At 50.2% G+C, this 19,104-nt stretch overlaps 1 protein-coding gene across 2 annotated transcripts; it reads left to right on the forward strand.

Annotated features, from left to right (window-relative positions):
- Positions 1-320: 320 nt before the first annotated feature.
- NPEPL1 (aminopeptidase like 1) lies at positions 321-17,442 on the forward strand. 2 transcript variants are annotated; one of them, XM_078881981.1, is made up of 12 exons: positions 321-519; positions 4,391-4,576; positions 4,924-5,094; positions 6,611-6,700; positions 7,729-7,810; positions 8,771-8,913; positions 9,565-9,642; positions 11,710-11,810; positions 12,385-12,508; positions 14,266-14,442; positions 15,154-15,264; positions 15,533-17,442. In XM_078881981.1, the coding sequence occupies exons 1-12, from the start codon at positions 370-372 to the stop codon at positions 15,713-15,715; spliced, it is 1,596 nt and encodes a 531-aa protein (XP_078738107.1). In that variant the 5' UTR covers positions 321-369; the 3' UTR covers positions 15,716-17,442. The 2 variants fall into 2 exon arrangements, with proteins under 2 accessions (XP_078738107.1, XP_078738108.1); XM_078881982.1 differs by lacking the exon at positions 4,924-5,094.
- The last annotated feature ends 1,662 nt before the right edge of the window (positions 17,443-19,104 follow it).

Raw genomic sequence — 19,104 nt, forward strand, 5'->3', positions numbered from 1 at the left:
ACGTTGCGGCCACAACGCAAGCAGCTGTCGCCTCGACAGACCTGGTTTTCACCTGAGGACGGCTGCTTGCGTTGTGGCCGAAACGTCGTGAGAATTATTTTATAATGTTTTATTTTTATTATGTTTTATTTTTATTATTTTATTATGTTTCATTTTTATTATTTTATTACGTCCCTTCTACGTGACTTTACCGAAAGAACCAAGAAGATGAACTCAATTTCCCCACAGCGTTTTCCCCTACAAAGATAGCAACCGGGGGGGAGGGGCGTGGCATCGGAAGTTGCGTCACACGGCGCCGGAAGTAGTCGAGGAGGGAGGAGGAGCAACAGCAGCAGCGGAGGGGGGGGGGTGGAGAAGGAGGTTGAGGCAATGGCGGGCGTGAGTTTGGAGTTCGTGGCCTCGGCCGGTGCCAGCGACCCCCAAGAGCGGCCCGTGGTCTTCCTGGGGCAACTTCAGAACCTGCAGAAGCTGGCGTGGGCTCAGATACGTGGCAAGCTCGAGCCTCGCGTTCCGGAGGAGGTACGGCCCGTGCACATTGTGTGTGTGTGTGCGCGCGTAGAGTTCGCTATACGGGCTGCGGTGAATTGTATAAAAGGCGACGTTTGTCGCGGGAGATGGAGCGATTGGGGTCATTCTCGGCGTGCAGGATTGTTGGTGATCGCTGTCGGCAGATGTGGTGACGCGCTTGCGGATAGCCGTCAGCCAGCAGCTGACGGTTACATAATTGTCCTGGGATGTACTGGACCGTCATGGTAACGGGGAGTTGGCGGCGCCCGAAGTGTGGGCTCTATGTCAGCTGAGGACACTGACGCGGGGAGACGCTTTGATTTAATGTCACTGCAGCGTTGGGAGGAGGAGTGGTGCCGCAGTGAACTCGGGTTTGTTAAACCAGTTGCTTGCGTTAAAAACCGGTAACCGCATGGGGGTAAAAATGGTGAAAACAGTTACAGGTTTTTTTTTCCCGCTTATCTGCAAATATTTAGCAATTAATATACTTTTTTTTTAAACCGAGAAATGAAGCGTTGTCACGGTGGTTTTGATGGTTAGTGCAATGGACTTGCAATCCAGATGTCGCTGGTTCAATTCAATCGCCCGGCGCGGCAGGTAAGACAATGGGCACGCTTCTTAAATCTTCCCCGCCTCTGTCGATCGTCAGATGGCGTGTGGTGCGGAGCAAAGTGTGGGTACATCCAATCTAATTCTAGATTTGAAGCTTTCGTGACTGCAAGGATTCATATTCTTAGGTTTTTTCGGTAAAGTCACGTAGGTAAAAAAATTAAAATTAATAAAAGTAAAATAAAATAAAAATTCACGACGTTTCGGAGGCAACACAAGCTTCCGTCTTCAGGTGGAACCGTCACAGCCACGACAGCTGTATCACGTGATACCTGAAGACGGAAGCTTGTGTTGCCTCCGAAACGTGAATTTTTATTTTATTTTACTTTTATTAATTTTAAATTTTTACCTAAGTGACTTTACCGAAAAAACCTAAGAATATGACATCCAATCTACTTTCAAGAAGTCTCTGCTCAGTGTGGCAAGTAGTCTAACGACTCGTAACCATGCAATAACTCACGCTCGTTAGAGGGCTCTTCTGCCAGCAGTGGCGTTAGCGAGTAGTTTCAGGGCTGCGACTTTACCTGGTAGCTGAACAACGATTGGGAAATGCACCACGCGGTGACTCGGGCCGCGTGGCAATTCGTGCGTACAGACATTCCAGTGGCAATGTATCCCGCCATAGGAATGTGGAGTTGCCACCACTGGCTCAGTGGCTCTGACATGTATTGCTAGAGTGGACCCAGCCTAGAAATATAATGCAATACAACACAAAGAGTCGGCTAACACAACAGTCAACACCCTAAGTTTACTAGGTTTGTTTTCTCTTTCATTTGTACCTGATGATGATTGCTTGTGTTGCAATCTAAACGTCGCATGCTATTATTTAATTTATTTTCTTTCTACGTGACTTTACCAAAAGAACCAAAGAGTAATTCCTGCAGTCACGAAAGCTCCAAATTAAGTTTGGACCCAGCCTATTAAGGTTGAAAAACAACAGTACCCTTTTGTTGGAAGTTAGTACTGTTCTAATAAGCGATTGAATGGACTCGCCCCCGTCGTAGGAATGTGGAATGGTCATTGCCAATTGATATTAGCGGCTCGCAGTTTCTCGTTAAAATAGGTTGCATTGATTTTCCAATGTAAAACCACAATTATTTAAATATATCAAAGACCGTATTTTTATTTAACCGCGTCTCTCCTTGTCATTGACACCTATTAACTTAGAAGGTTGTCGTCTTTTCCCCCAATTTTATCTCAATTGTGTTATCAGTGTCACCTCCTGAGATGAAAAATCCCATTTGAAACTCTCGCAGAGCGGTGTATCCCCCCGTGTTAAAGTATGGCTCATAAAAGTGGATATCACAGCTACCCTCAAATAGTTAACTTATAAATAAGTTATCTCTTACACAGTAGGGAGCAGACACCTTCCCACCTGCCCTGTCGGAGTAATGTTCTGTTTTGTCATGTGGCCGTTAAGTTGACATTTTTATTCCTTCTAGATTTGAAGCTTTCGTGACTGCAAGGATTCATATTCTTAGGTTTTTTCGGTAAAGTCACGTAGGTAAAAATTTTAAATTAATGAAAGTAAAATAAAAATAAATATTCAGGGCCTACCTTGGCTCCTCCCACCCTCAACCAGTATATATAAAGATACGGGTTTCTTGGAATTTCTCTCACTTGATACAGCTATCGTGCTGTGACTGTTCCACCTGTAGACGGAAGCTTGTGTTGCCTCCGAAACGTCGTGATTTTTATTTTATTTTTATTTTACTTTTATTAATTTTTTACCTACGTGACTTTACCGAAAAAACCTAAGAATTTGACATTTTTAATTCTCAGAGCTGGAATTCAGTTCAATTCGGTGCAGAACCAAATTCAATGTGATAGTTTTATTTTTGTTGTTGTTGACAGTCATTGGCAACCTGGCTGAAACCAGCAAATCGCTGCACTTGAGAACCCGGCTGGTTTAATGACAGTGCTGGATTCGAACCCAGGTGCTCAGCAGCGCCGCCTCGGCGTTCCGACCCCTGTATTTGTTAATCATCACTGACGAGAAGAATTCTCAGACTCTGATCATCGACTCTCTTTATGAGTGGGGGAACTCTGTCCTCTGGACTTCTGAGCTGGACTCTTTTTCATTCACGCTGCAGTTTATCCCCTAAACCCCAAGCCTGCACAGTTACAATGTTCAACTCTCTACGCTACAATATCCAACCCTGTACAGGAGAAGAAAATACATATTTTGTGAGTGAACAAGTTTCAAAGAAGGCAGCCTAATGGGCCTGACTTGGGATAGTTATCCTGCAATTCTTACATTCTTCAACCATTGTCTTTAATTTTGGTTGTCTTAAGCCTGTGCAATTTACACCGAGTGGTGGGAATTGTAAACATGGTCTGATGTGACTTGGGCGATTTGCAGCAAAACCCACGTTTCTTAGCTACTGTTGTTGTGAAGGTACTTATTCGAGACCACCCACTTGCCACACGAGAGATCCCGGTTTAATCGCAGGTGGCTGAAATCTGGATTTCAAGCCAGGATCTCAGCGGTGCTAGTAATGCGCTTTGACCTTTTTGAGTCACCTGGCCACCTCGTGTATCATTGCCTTGAGGCTTCATTAATGGACTGGCTTGGCAGGTTTTGTTCTTCTTGTAAGTGCCGCTTGTTACAGAGGTTCGTAGTTCAAGCCCAGTAGCTGCCCTGGTGGTTCATACTGCCGGAGTACGAACCATAAAATACACGCCGTCTAGTTCACAGTAGCCGTTAAAGATCCCCTCCATATGTATGTTGCACTTCTTTCACACCGTACGTAGCCAACCGTGCTATTCGAATCGGGTAGGACATTGTGGGCCGTCATCATGATCCAAATTTGTAAAATTCACCAGAAAATTACTTGGATGAAATCAAATAGCAACGTCGCCCCTTACTGTGAAACTTGCGAAGACTACACCCATCTGTGAAACATAGCACCTTCGTAATAGCCTTGCGCGATAATAATGGTACAAATACCAATTGAATTATATTTTTAAAGTCACGTAAAAATATCAGGGTTTTATTAAGAAAACGTAACTACCGGGGCAGGCCACCCCTGACGATGTAAAAGGCACATAACCTACACAGATGCGTACGCAAGTGAAAACGGATATATTTCAAGACGCAACCAACTGAGAGTACCTAAATGTTCTGGGGAAGAGCGCCATTACATAGATGAGAAGGAGACACCTGGCTGCTGCTGTTGAAGACTCTTATTTGTCCTGCGACTGTGGCGACGAGGCACGGTGGTGGCGTCATTGGCTTTGGCTGCAACGACGTCTTTGACCTCTCCTCTCCTAGACGTGGCAGGCGGCGCTGGGCTCCCTGAACCCGAATCCCAGCGACTCGTGCTCACTGTGGCTCAACAACGCGACCGTGGCGGCCCTGCCGTCGCGCGTCAGCCGGCACAACTCCCCGTCCGCCGCCACCTTCATCCCTCGCCTGCTCCGCTCGGGGCTCCCCGGGGGGGTCTCGCAGTGCATCGTGGTAAGTGCTGCCCCGTTGTGGTAAGTGCCGCCCGTTGTTGCGGTTGGACTCCCACATCTGAGCTTCTCTGCCTTTGCGGACCCGCCACCGAACCAGTGCGGTGAATCTTCTTGGTTCTTTCGGTAAAGTCACGTAGAATGAAAATAATAAAATAATAAAAATAAAACGTAATAAAATAATTCTCACGACGTTTCGGCCACAACGCAAGCAGCCGTCCTCAGGTGAAGAACAGGTCTGTCGAGGAGACAGCTGTCTTTACCGAAAGAACCAAGAAGATGATGATTGTGGTCATGGTGATGGTTGTCATCGTAGTGGTGATGTTTGTGGACGTGGTGGTGGGCGTGCAGGTGGTGTGCGAGCGTGCCGATGTGCTGGCCTGCTGTGGCGCCGTCTCCCGTACGTTCCCTCTCTTCTCGCGCCGCTCAGTAGTGACTCGACGTGCAGAAAAGCGCTCTGTCTCCGTCGAGTTCATCCTCGTCGGACTCAACAACGGTCCCCTTAACACGGGTGCCCTGCAGGTGAGGTCACGGAGGTAGCGGAGCTTTGGGGGGCTTAGGGACTCGCACAGTTTGTGCAGCCTGGGGACGTCAGCATAAACAGTGATCTTCTTCTTCTTGGTTCTTTCGGTAAAGTCACGTAGAATGGAAATAATAAAATAATACAAATTAAACATTTACACTATGAGATTTTGCCACTATTAAATTAAACATTGTAAACTAATTCTCACGACGTTTCGGCCACAACGCAAGCAGCCGTCCTCAGGTGGAGAACAGGTCTGTCGAGAAGACAGTCTCTTCCCCCTCCAACCCAGCTTAAATATACGCTCCAGGCCTGGGGTGTGTCATTCAGACTCTGTCTCCTCGACAGACCTGTTCTCCACCTGAGGACGGCTGCTTGCGTTGTGGCCGAAACGTCGTGAGAATTATTTTATTATGTTTTATTTTTATTATTTTATTATTTCCATTCTACGTGACTCTACCGAAAGAACCAAGAAGATGAATCCCTGCAGTCGCGAAAGCTTTAAATCGAAAAATAAACAGATGTATTATCATGCGAGGGCTGTGGGAGAAGTCCGTGTGCCGACACAGAGAGAGTGGTGGGCGAGTGGGCCGTAACGGAAGCTGCATTGCTTCTACGGTGTTTTCCTAGCCGTGCGCCGAATACGATTTCTCCTGTGGTAGGAATTGCACGTCAGTTGATACGAAGGGCGGCACCGCGGCCCAGGGGTGGCGTTGCGTTCACTGCTTGGTGCAGACGTTCGCGATTCGATTCCACCAGGACGCTCTGATTGTTTTACTTACGTTTCACGCGAACCGTGAAATGCTACGCGCTGTCTACTGCGAAGTGGACGTTCAGGATCCCCTGGCGAGACCGACCAGCCTCGTGCGCTGTGCCAGACTAACATCAGTGGCAATCGTTATCAGAATTTTTCCCGGGCCTCCCCAAGGTCGACTTAGGCTAGCCATCGAACGAAGACGGTCAACGCATCGTGCACTTTCAGACGTGTGCCTGCGGCCATCTGGAACGCTCTTCCGATGTTAGGAAGCCACTGGAGCGATGCATTTTACATCATCTAGATTTAAAACTTATTTGTTTAGAACTGCTTATTGTGTTTAGTTTGTAGTGCTTCCCCCGTACCTCCGATTAGCACGGTTGGCTACGTACAGTGCGAAAGAAGTTCAACATACATATAAACTAAACTATTGTTATATTACCAGGTAAGGCCCGCTGAGCTCCATAGTTCTTTTTCAGAAGTGACCATAAATGACAACTCAACGAAGTGGCTTATCATGTGGAAATGTATTGCCGCCAAATAGTCTAAATGCATGGAGGGAAAAACCGGAGGATCCGGAGAAAAATCCACGCGATCACAGCAGGCATCAGGGTCGGGATCGAACCCATGACCTCCTGTATACCAGGTGAGGTATTTTAACATCTCGCCATCGTGGCACCCCAAATGAGTAGTATCCCACGCGGCTTGTGTGTGTGTGTGTGCGTGCGTGCGTGCGTGTGTGTGTGTGTGTGCGTGCGCAGTGCCTGACAAGCCTGGCAGAGGGAGTGCGTCTCGCCGCGCGGATCGTCGACATGCCCTGCAGCGAGATGAACACCGACCACTTCCTGGAGGTTTTCCCCCCTTCTTCTACCCATTGGCATTTATACAAAAAAATATCTCGTCGGTACCATGCGAGGGTGGCAAACGCTATCAAGGATTTTCTTGAAGTGTCTCTCGGTTGGATTGCAAGCCGAGTATGATAGCAGGGTCGCTATGGTAGGCTTCATGAGAAAAATGTTGTAGTAGGTTTTTACCCTTTAAACTGGTACAAAACTGACACCTTTATACAAGGCATCATGTTTGCAGTAACCACAACACAAGCAGTCAAAATGCAAACAAAAAGAAACAACTCTGATGATGGTAATGATATGCACTGTCCTTACCATCATCAGAGTTGTTTCTTTTTGTTTGCATTTTGACTGCTTGTGTTGTGATTATTGCAAACATGATGCCTTGTATAAAGGTGTGAGTTTTGTACCAGTTTAAAGGGTAAAAACCTACTACTATATTTTGCCACTGGTAAAGGAGGTCTCATAGAGAAAAATGTTGTTAACAGAGGGTACCGGAGTATGTCTGAATATCGATTTGGAAAATAAAAACTCGTTTGATATGAAACATATGGAATATGAAAATACATGCGTCGATACAACAGTATGTACACTAAGCTTCCTGCCCATGGTAAACACTACTCATGCCCGTGGTGGACATTACCCGTGGTGGACATTACATGTGGTGGACACTGCCAATGGTGGACACTGCCCACGGTGGACACAAAAATATGTCCATCAGCATTTCACGAAGAACTGCATTGTGCTCCCTCTTGTCTTAAGCCAAAAGCAAATTAAGTTTCGGCAAAATGTGACCACCGATTTACAGCAGCAGTAGTAGCACTGTGATAGACAAACTGTGGGGGGGGGAGGGAACTCTGTCCTCTGGACTTCTGAGGAGCTAGAATCTTTTCTGACATTCTACTGGAATTGGTTTACCGACTCTTTCGGAACCGGTAACCGATTCTGTATCTGGTTACCGGTTTAAAGGTTAACGACCCAAGTCACGTGGTTACGTCCCCTACGCCCTCTGCCTCCGGCCCTCGGTGCAGGAAATCGCGGTGGTTGGCAAGGAGCTGGGATTGACACCGACTGTGATCCGCGGAGAAGAACTCAAGGAGCGCGGGTTCGGAGGTGATTGACGGCGCGCGCACCGCACCGCTCCCATCCACGGCCTCGCCCTTCCACTCGCTCGTCAATCCACTCCGCTTCGCTCGCTCACTGGCAGTCAGTCACCTCCTCGTCACCCTTCCGTCGCTACTACGACCACCATGGTTTCCATTCTCGTGAATGTCACTCGTTAATTCCTCCAGCCTTGCAGAGGACTCAATCTACCAGACACTTGACTGTGTCGTCTCATCCATCACACGGAGTTCAACCACCCCACTGCAATTCACAACATGCTCATTCGCCGACCCGCTCACTCGCTCGCTCACTCACCTACTCGATAACTAACCCACTCGTCATAACAACAAACTCAATCACCAGCTCACTCACCACACCGCAGGCCACAACAGTTTGCTTTCTGCTTCTGCCCTCACACTGCTCCCATAGTCTCTCTTTACACCGATAGCCTTGTGCAAATCAAGAAACGCCTAAACTTTTATCATCCGATACAACTTTAATACTCTTAGGTTTTTTCGGTAAAGTCACGTAGGTAAAAATTAAAATAATAGAAATAATAATAGAAATTAAATAATAAATCACGACGTTTCAGAGGCAACACAAGTCTTCGTCATCAGGTGGGACCGTCACAGCTAAATTTAAATGTAGCTAAATTTAATTATTTTATTTCTATTATTATTTCTATTATTTTTATTACTTATTTTTACCTGCGTGACTTTACCGAAAAAACCTAAGGGCATGAATCCTTGCAGTAGCGAAAGCTTCAAATCTAGAACAACTTTAATAGTTGTGTTTTGTGCTGGCCCGCGCTTGGCCAGACTAGGTGCACTTTGTCCACGAGTCAGACCCAGGTGCTTTGGGGGTCGACTGACCAAGGTGAGGGGGAGATGCGGCGGCACCCGCGCAAGGTGCTGCTCCCCTCCCCGTGCATGCACCCAGCTTGGTACGGCAACCTGTGTGCCTGTGTAGGCATCTACGGCGTGGGCAAGGCGGCATGCAACCCACCGGCGCTGGCCGTGCTGAGCCACAAGCCCGAGGGGGCGACGCAGACGATCGCCTGGGTGGGCAAGGGCATTGTGTACGACACGGGCGGGCTCAGCATGAAGGGCAAGGTGGGGCCTCGCTCACAATCACTCGCTCTCACTCGCTCTCACTCGCTCTCTCACAATCACCAGTCCTAGGCCTCTCCTAGATCGACTCGGCTTTGAATGAGTACCTGGTGTGGTGTGTAAACATCGCCACTGGGGAGACAAAGGCGGCTGGGCGTGGTGTTGGCCACCCACCCCCTCGCGTGCCGCGCCGACCTTAATAGGTGCTCGCTAACAGCACTTGTACAAGCGGTCTGTTCAGGCCAGAGGTCGCAAATGGGTTTTGATCCCGTACCCGTACCCGGCCGCACCAGGGTTGCAAACGGGTACCCGTACCCTACCCGTACCCGGCCGGGTACGGGTAGGGTACGGGTATCGGGTACCTGATTGCGACCTCTGAGATGAAGCCATGTTGCAGGCGCGGGTGGGTTGATTCTAGGAACTTGAATTGTGAGAAGAGACAAGACGTTGGGAAATGAGTGACAAACAGTTACTCACCAGTGACTCACGGCCTACCCGTACCCGGCCGCACCAGGGTCACAAACGGGTACCCGTACCCGTACCCGGCTGGGTACGGGTAGCCGGGTATCGGGTAGGGTACGGGTATCGGGTACCCGGTTGCGACCTCTGGTTCAGGCTAAACCGGGGATCTTTGTCTTTTGTGCGCGTGTGCAGACTGCCATGCCCGGCATGAAGCGGGACTGCGGTGGGGCAGCCGCGGTGCTGGGCGCATTCAGAGCGGCCGTCAAGCAGGTACAGGCGGATGCTAAATGGAAACGCGGCCACTCTCTCTCACGTGTGCCGCCACACGGCCCAGCGGTGGCGCATTTGCCGCTTCGAAGTCAACTCTTTTTTTATTTACCAGGTAAGGCCCCACTGAGCTATGAAGATCTTTTTCAGAAGCGACCTGGCCACCATTGACAGCTCAACGAAGTGGCTTATCACGTGGACATTTATAACAGCCAAATACTCTATAAATGCATGACGTTGATTCTAAATGTGGAGGGTAAAAAACGGAGGACCCGGAGAAAAATCCACGTGACCATGGGAAGAGAGACATGCAAACTCCAAATATACAGCAGGCGTCAGGGTTGGGATCGGACCCACGACCTCCTGCGTACCAGGCGAGGGAGTTACCATCTCATCACCACAGCGCCCATTACAGAGGCTTGTGGTTGGAATCCGATCAGCCACGCCAGATAATAATGCGGTGTGTATTAACTGTAACGTACTAGGCGCCGTCTCCTTCACTCGGTAAACGTTAGAAATCCCCCCAGTAGACATTTGAAGTGAGTGTCGGTGTCATGGTTCAATTAGCCAAAATGCCACATTTTACTGCAAATTACCGAATAGTTTTCTTCTTGCTTACGATGGAGTTAAATGCCAATGTCGAGGTCTGCTGGCCAAAGGAGGGCTTCAGTGTAGAGAATTCGCATACTAATAGGGTTTTTCCCCTTTTTTCTGGCAACAAAACTGACACCTTTTGCAAGGAATCATGCTTACATTAACCACAATACTTGCAGTCAAATGCAAACAAAAAACAATACTCTGATAATTTATGCATTGTCTTTGAAACTGATTGGTCCACACCAGAGACAGCTTTCTTTAGAGCCTAGTCTCATATGGTGTTCGACCAGATGACGCCAAAAAGAATTCGCATAGTTTTGCTATTGCGTTTCCTCCGTTGAAGGAGCACAGACTATGGCGGTTTCCTGTTCGCTGCGTAAATGTGGGTTTGCACCGGTGGCTCGAGTTTAATGTTCCATTCGTGGAGGAGACGTCCACACCAAGCTGGTCACCGTTCGGCTGCGGTTGATGGTGACGCTGGCACGGCAAGACGACAGTCGGCTTCTCGCGGCCCACCTCATTACGTGTCTTCATGTCACCTTAAATGCAACGATGCCGACGTTTTTAAATCCTTTATATTAAGTTCGCTTGCTTGCTTACGACCGTGCAAATCTTTCGGTCGTTTTTTAACCCACTTCCCGTGATCCAATCGAGCTGACATTTTGCACACAGACTCGTTGTGGGTGACAATTAATGTTTGTGAAAAATTTCCAAAATGTAACACTTTTTAGGACAAAAATATTATATTTCATTACCAATTGCATAATGGTGCAATGCAATCATCTGACCCATAGGTGGCAGCCATCTCAAGCCAGAGGACGAGAGGACTCTAGCCGCCACGCATATAAAGGATTTATAGTGAAAAACTTTGTTTTTACGGGTTATACTTGTTTGTTACTCGATTGGGATCGAACGTTGCAGCAATTGTCGCCCCACCCGCCCCCCACTTGCGCAGGTTAGCTGCTGAGTCACTGGTGCTGCCACTGATGATACGTGACACAAGTTGCTCGTATAACGCTCCGAGAGACGCCCCCATTGCCAAATTTTTTTGGGCTTTTCAACATTCCTTCTACTGTTTGGCTGAAAACCAAATCGGTGGGGCATATGTGTGCATGCGACAACACGTTTGGATTGCCTCTGGTGGGTGGTGGTGGAGGGTTTATAGTAAAAAAAAATGACAATACGCCTACACAATTATCTAACCCAAAGGAAACCAACTACAAATTCTAATATTGGTTGGTCACGAAAGCCTACGTATAAGCCTCCCCGCACCTCCGATTAACACGGTTGGCTACGTACTGTGCGAAAGAACTTCAAGACAGCCGACTTGAACCACTGTGAGTTACACGACCGCTGTAATGAGGTTCACCCCAGCCGGCGGGGAATCTGGGAGTGATCAGTGTCGCCCACCTCGCGTGTGCCTCCGTGTCCACGCGACCAACCCCCCCACCCCACCTCTTGTCGTCGCCGCAGGGCTTCTGCGAGAACCTGCACGCCGTCTTCTGCCTGGCGGAAAACGCGGTGGGGCCCAACGCCACTCGGCCAGACGACATCCACCGCCTCTACTCGGGAAAGTGAGTCGTCCCACCCTTCCGCCCGACTGCCACCCCCACGTGGCGCAACGGGACGTGCGGTAGTGCGGCGTCGCTGAACGGGAGGGTGGAGCCACTGCACAGATTCTCGTTGCTGTGCACCATCATCATCATCGCCACCACTACCACCATGAACTTCATAAATGTCACTGCCATCGTCGTCGTTACTGTCATAAACCTCATCGGTACCGTCATGAACGCCAACATCATCGCCGCCGCCACCACCACCACAAACCTCATCAACATCACTGCCATTGTCCTTACTACCATCATCAACCTCGTCAAACTCCCATCATCATCATGACTGTTGGCCTAATGATCGACATCTTCATACACCGGGGTTACTTTCGCATCTGCTTCGCATCTGAGACTATCCTGGTCTCTGGAGCTCACAACTGATTAAACAAAATCAACTTGAATCGCCAACAGGGATGATAACGATGCTGATGGGAATGATGCTGCTTGTGCTGACAATGACATGGACGACGACGATGGTGAAGTTGTTGCGGTGATGATGACACTAATCATGAAGATTTTGCCATCTCGGTTTCCGCAGGACGGTCGAGATTAACAACACGGATGCGGAGGGTCGCCTTGTGCTCTCGGATGGCGTGGTGTTTGCTTCACGCGACCTCGAGGCCGACATCATCCTGGACATGGCAACACTGACCGGGGCGCAGGTGAGCGTCAGAGGTCGCAAACGGGTTTTGATTTCTTACCCGTACCCATACCCAGCCGCACCAGGGTCGCAAACGGATACTCATACCCGGCCGTACCCGTACCCTACCCGTACCCGGCCGGGTATCGGGTAGGGTACGGGTATCGGGTACCCGATTGCGACCTCTGGGATGAAGCCATGTTGCAGGCGCGGGTGGGTTGATTCTAGGAACTTGAATTGTGAGAAGAGACAAGACGTTGGGAAATGAGTGACAAATGGTGACTCACCAGTGACTCACGGTCTACCCGTACCCATACCCGGCCGCACCAGGGTCGCAAACGGGTACCCGTACCCGGCCGGGTACGGGTAGCCGGGTATCGGGTAGGGTACGGGTATCGGGTACCCGGTTGCGACCTCTGGTGAGCGTGTGCCGCTGACATACGCGCGGTCTAAACAACAAAACAAACTACCCCCCCTTTCCCCCTCCGTGCGATTGGCGTCGCGTCACGAGATGAGACGACCACTCGGAACACCTGCACAGGCCACACGGGGCGGATGGTCTTTTGTGCCATGTGTATGTTGTGTGTGCATACGTGTGTGTGTGTACACTTGTGTGTTGCTTTCATTTGTATGTTGTGTGTGCCATGTGTATGCTGTGTGTGTGTGCATACACGTGTGTTTCAAAACATCTACACTGGATTGAAACATTCAGGCTGGCCCTGATTGCAATCCATCAATCTGGATTGTGGGAGGAGCTCACAGATCCTTGAAAGGCCTGGACACAGTCCCATCGCTGAGCTCCTCTGGCAGTCGAGGCTGCGTTGGTTGGGTCATGTAGCCCACATTCCCAGCCGCTGCATGTCCAAGCAGCTTCTGTTTGACTGGATAGATGGGGCAGAACGGGTGCAGCACAGGCTATAAAAGAAGTTGGCTCGTGGTACAGGAGGATATGGAGCTGAGTGGGCTTACTGATGCCCGGTATCACTGGTTTCAAGCCTCTGTAGAGGAGGCTCGTGAAGGACACTACTGGTTAGTTGGAGGCAGTCACCCTCCAGCAGCAATGGAGGGCAGAGGAGCGGCACTCATAACAAGCGGAGCGCTGGGTGGCTAAAACGCTGCAAGTTGGCACTGTGGGCAGCAGTTGGTGCATCTGTCAGTCATCTCAGCCAGTTAACCCATAACACCTGGATCTGTTCCAAGACCTTTGACACTTCACATGACCTCAAAGTGGACCTAGCCAGGCACAAGCACTGTGGCTATGGCACCGCCACCTAATAACAAATAGCAGCTGTTGTGCTGTGTGCCATGTGTTTGCTGTTTGTTGTGTGTGCCAGGTCGTGTAATCCGTATGTGTACATTTGTATCTGTGTGTACATGTGTGCTATGTGTGTGTGTGTGTACGTGTGCTATGTGTGTGTACGTGTCTGCTATGTGTGTGTGTATACGTGTGTCTGTGAGAACGTGTGTGAGAGAGCGTATGAGTGCGGGAAACGGTAGTGTAGTGGTTAGTGCACTGCGGTACGAGTACGATTTCCCACTCACGACCAACACCAGTGGCGAATACCTGAACTAGTCCCTGGCCTCCGTTAGGTTGAATCAGCATTGGTGAGACAAAGGCGGCTGGGCGCGATTGGCCACCCACCTCTGCGTGTGCCGTGCCGGCTTCCACATACGTGCTCGCTAGCGGCACTTGCCCCGACGGTCTGTGTGGGCTACACGGTGGGGAGGAGGAGGGGGGGGGACACCTCTTGTTATCTGTTTGCGTGCGCCCGTGGGTAGGGCATCGCCACGGGGAAGCACCACGCGGCAGTGCTCACCAACCGCGCTGAGTGGGAGCTGGCGTGCTGCGTCGCGGGCCGGCGCAGTGGGGACCTGGCCCACCCGCTCGTCTACTGCCCCGAGCTGCACTTCAGCGAGTTCTCCTCCTCCGTCGCCGACATGAAAAACTCCGTCGCGGTGAGAGCCTCCCCTTGCTCCCCTGGGTCAGAGGTCGCAACCGGGTACCCGATACCCGTACCCTACCCGATACCCGGCTACCCGTACCCGGCTGGGTACGGGTAGCCGGCCGGGTACGGGTACGGGTAGCCGTTTGCGACCCTGGTGCGGCCGGGTACGGGTAAGGAATCAAAACCCGTTTGCGACCTCTGCCCTGGGTTGCTCCCCTACGCTTCTGCTCCCTCCCGTGCTCCCCCGGCAGGCAGGCGATCTGCGATCACACGCTCGTCGTACGACGCCAGTTAAACAAGTCGCTCCCCCGACTGATTTTGTTTACGCTTCAAGATAGAGGTGGAGACGTCATCGTGCGCGGCCGAAGCTGTTGTTGCCACCAACGCTCTCTACCGCCACCGCCAGACCCCGCAGTTTATGAACAGGGCACACGCAGCCTCCAAGATCTGACCTCCCATATCCACTCTTATATTAGACTCACATCAAATATGCAGAGACCCACACCCCGTGGTGCCCTTGTAAAACTCAACGTTTAACCTACTCACGCCGGCTTGTGCCCGCCCTCACAGTTGGGCATATTTGCGGAATACACCACGCCCTGGCCGTTGACCCTGGCCATTGACCGAGCAACCCAACGTTCCTACCAGCTCCCTCCGCAAGAGGAATGTGTTATTATCCCGCTGACCGCCGTAACGCTGTCCCCTCCTTGCTGCCTGCCAGGACCGGGGCAATGCCCAGAGCTCGTGCGCTGGCCTGTTCATCGCGGCGCACCTCGGCTTCGACTGGCCGGGCGTGTGGGTGCACGTGGACATCGCGTCTCCCGTGCATGTGGTGAGTCTTGGCTACCCCCCCCCCCACTCGTGCATTGCCTGTCTCTCTGCCCAAGTCTTGGACTGTCTCATCACGCCTTGCCCTCGTCACTCAATTGTCAGGCCATATGTCGGATCGTGTCTCTCGCCCGTCTCCTTCGAGCCTTCCGAGTGTCTTAATCGCTTCTCCCCTGTCCACCCCCTCGTGTTTCTCTCGTCTCCTCTGTCCTCAACGGTGTATTCCCCTCCTCCCCCCCCCGTCTCCCTCTGGCTCACTCGCTCACCTGTAGGGCGAACGTGCCACGGGATTCGGCGTGGCGCTGCTGCTCTCGCTGTTTGGCAGCGCCTCCGATGACCCCCTGCTGCAGCTTGCGTCTCCCCTCGGCGCCGAGCAACCGGGGCAGACACCACCGCCCCCCTCTTCTGCCAACGCTGCAGCCACCAACCAATCGAAGCGACGCCGCCTCGTCTAAGACTCGGCTCACTCGTCCGTTTAGTCTTCCGGAAGCCCCTGCGTCTTGACTTTGTCTTTCGCGACATTGTAAACGCGTCTGTTCCGCCACGACCTACACAGTATTCACCACTTGCTCCTTCTTGTGATTCCACAAATATAATCCCGCAATGCGGTGGTGCCTTCTTCTAAGACGCTTTTGATTGTTTCGGTTGAGAAAATTATGATTTTTTTTTGATGGAATGTCTTCCGGGCCATCTCGGAGCGCCTCTGCACGCGATAAGCGACTTGCATCACATCTCATCTCAAACATACGAAGGGCACCGCCATTGGCAGTTGTTCCTTGGTGGCATTAAGTGGCTCAGCACCTGACTGACAGCCAGTTTGGGGCCAATGATTGTCCTCTCAATTGAGTAATGAGTCATCCGAATTTGCGGGTAATTCGCATTCGGCAAATTTGGACAATAACGCCGGCACTCAATGGCCTACTTGTTTCAAGACCCAGAATATCATTTTGCGTTGCCGTTTTGAGATTGACCCCCATTTAAGGAGTATCCCATAATCATCTTGAGAGGTGCGACCCCCCCCCCCACCCCCCCCCCATGGTTGCTGTGCCACGGCCCTCAAGGGTCAAACGTCAATCCGCTGCCCAGCGTTTGAGATCCGTGTGTGGTGAGCATATTTAGCGCGGACGATCGAGTGGTTCGTCATGACGCCGAGACATCTTCGTTGGGACAATTGGGAGATGGTGATTGCAAATAAATTGCGGCAGACAGCGGTAGTCGCCACCCCCCCCCCCTCCCCCGTTCAACGTGAAGCGGCAGCTGTTTTGACGTTTGCAACCGCGTGTTGGCGGGCACGATGGTCCAGAATGCGGACCGAAATTTCGGGACGTCGTGCCGAAACACCACACGAGGTAAGAACCCGACGACGCCTCGGGAGAGCTGCACGGAACAATCCGCGAAAACTTAACCCAGTATTCATCGACGGTGAAACGACGATACCATGCGTAACGTTGCCGTTATTACTGCTGCATGTTAAAGTTTACTGCCGCAATGTTGAACAATGTTAAAGAATTCTAGATTTGAAGCTTTCGTGACTGCAAGGATTCATATTCTTGGGTTTTTTCGGTAAAGTCACGTAGGTAAAAAAATTCTACCTGAAGACGGAAGCTTGTGTTGCCTCCGAAACGTCGTGATTTTTATTTTACTTTTATTAATTTTAGTTTAAATTTTTTACCTACGTGACTTTACCGAAAAAACCCAAGAATATGAATATTAAAGAAGTTCTAAAGAACCGAGGTGTGTCAAACATCCGAAGGGATAGAAGAGGTTCATTTGATCATGCCTGGGTCTCTCTAAAAACGCGTTAAACCTGTTGGATTTGTTCACCTTTGGAAATAAACTCTAGTGATATAACGAAGTGAAGTTTGGACCAATAAAGGAGGAAAGTCACAGATTGCTTAATTTGCAAGTTCTCCGGTGGTATTGACAGTTTTGGATACTCCCTTTTGGCGTGTCAGCACCCCCATGAGTGATTAACAAAGTCCTGGTGGTTTGTAGCGGTGGTTGCCGCTCGCCTCATGGTGGCCACACCTAGACATTTTTAGACACGGCCAGACAAACTCAACAGCCACATAATACACGGGGTGACGGATTATAGTCACGGCTTTGTGTGTTTCTGGTAATATATTCTCAGTCTCAACTCGTGAATTCTCATCGTCCAAATTCTAATAAACCACGGGAAAGTTATACAAAGTCTCTGTTACTTTTGTCTCGAGCCACGGGCCCCACCAAAAAAATATAACAACCTCATACCAGGGCAAGGCTTAAGGCCAAGAGAAAATAACGTTGCATTTAAACAAGACCGACACAAGTCAAATAGACCAGACCAATGCTATTTACAGTTAAACGTATTCGGTTACGTTACAACAGGACCTCACGGCACAATATTAATAGCTAACAATGAAAGTCCAGTGCAGTCGCGGAAGGCGAGGGTGTGATATCCGAAGCTTACACGCTGGTCTCGGACACAGGCCCAAGAGGGGCCACCAAGGTCCAAGCTCACAACACAGGCAGAGTTGCAACAGGTTGCATGGCGTTGTCTTTACTGGGTGACATTGGATGAGGTCTGTCTCCCAGGGGGTCTCCTAATTCCTGGCGATTGTCACCCTGCCTGAGTATCTGCAGGCTGTAACAAACTGGAAGTTACATTCCACAGGGTGGTCCAGGTGTCTTGTCACCCCCCCCCCTCCCCCCCAATTAAAACACGTTCGTGGTTAATTGGTTTGGGGGGGTGTCAATGGCATCTGGACCAGGATGCACTACTATCCCATAGAACTATAGTAAAAGCACTATATCACTGTCCTGATAAACGTTCGGCTAACACCGTTTCACTGCCCAGGTAATCAATATCCAACGGGGGCTATATTACTGCCCAGATAAACGCTAAAGGGCTTAAAAAAGATCACTGTACAGGTCACAATAGGCTATCGAACTATCACTGTCAAGGCAAACACTATACAGTATTCCAAACAATGAACTCAGGTGGTGTCCACTTGACGAGGTTAGCACTCGTGTGGTTGAACGAGGTGTGAGGCTCTCACGTGCAGCCAACGGTGAATATCGGAAGAGTACCACCCAGCAATTGCAGGCAAGCACGAGGCTGACCACGTGCCGCTTAGGCCTCAGTCGTCAAGAGTCGGCAGCCAGGTCACTTATTCGATGGGACGCTGGGAGCCACTTACCCGAGGGCCACGTGGCGATATGTTAAATATCTCGCCTGCTATACAGGAGATTGTGGATTCGATTCCGACCCTGATGCCCTGTATATTTGGAGTTTGCATGTCTCCCGGTGCTTGTGTGGATTTCCCCCCGCCCCCCAGTCCTGCGGTTTTTCCCTCCACATTTAGAAACATTCGTTCAGAGTATTTTGCTGCTACTAGAAATTTCCACGTGGTGATAAGCCACTTCGTTGAACGATCGTTTGTGGCCAGGTTGCTTCTGAAAGAGAGCTCCATGGCACAGTAGGCCTTCTTACCTGGTAAAATAAGTTTGTTTTTAATAGTTTTTTAACATTATTTTAAACCTCTTTTTCAAGCCGCTTGCCACGCACTCACGAAACGGCATCCCACCCCTCGGCAGAATGGCGTCTCCAAAATATGGCAGTTCTTTTTGAAAAGCAGTGTTCTTCGCTAATTTGCGGGGGGGCATTTTCACCGATAAGACATCAGTCAGTGTGAGGGCCGCCACACATTTGAAAGCATTGGAGTTTGACGGCAGCACATTGATGGGGCATTTTCACACAAGTGTATTGTTGGGTGCCAACGTGAGTGGCTGCCAGTGGCCTGTGGTCCTTGCAATGAAGAACACTGCCTTCAGGTTTAAACGCCCGGGGCCTTAAGTGTCCAGC

The sequence above is a fragment of the Lampetra fluviatilis genome, chromosome 63 (genome assembly GCF_964198595.1).
Source record: "Lampetra fluviatilis chromosome 63, kcLamFluv1.1, whole genome shotgun sequence".
NCBI lineage: Eukaryota > Metazoa > Chordata > Hyperoartia > Petromyzontiformes > Petromyzontidae > Lampetra > Lampetra fluviatilis.

Excerpts from the sequence above, each read along its gene's own strand:
- NPEPL1 (XM_078881981.1), top strand. The coding sequence starts at position 370 with ATGGCGGGCGTGAGTTTGGAGTTCGTGGCCTCGGCCGGTGCCAGCGAC. Across the intron at positions 520-4,390 it reads AGCCTCGCGTTCCGGAGGAG|ACGTGGCAGGCGGCGCTGGG; the intron begins GTACGGCCCGTG and ends CTCCTCTCCTAG. Across the intron at positions 4,577-4,923 it reads GGGTCTCGCAGTGCATCGTG|GTGGTGTGCGAGCGTGCCGA; the intron begins GTAAGTGCTGCC and ends GTGGGCGTGCAG.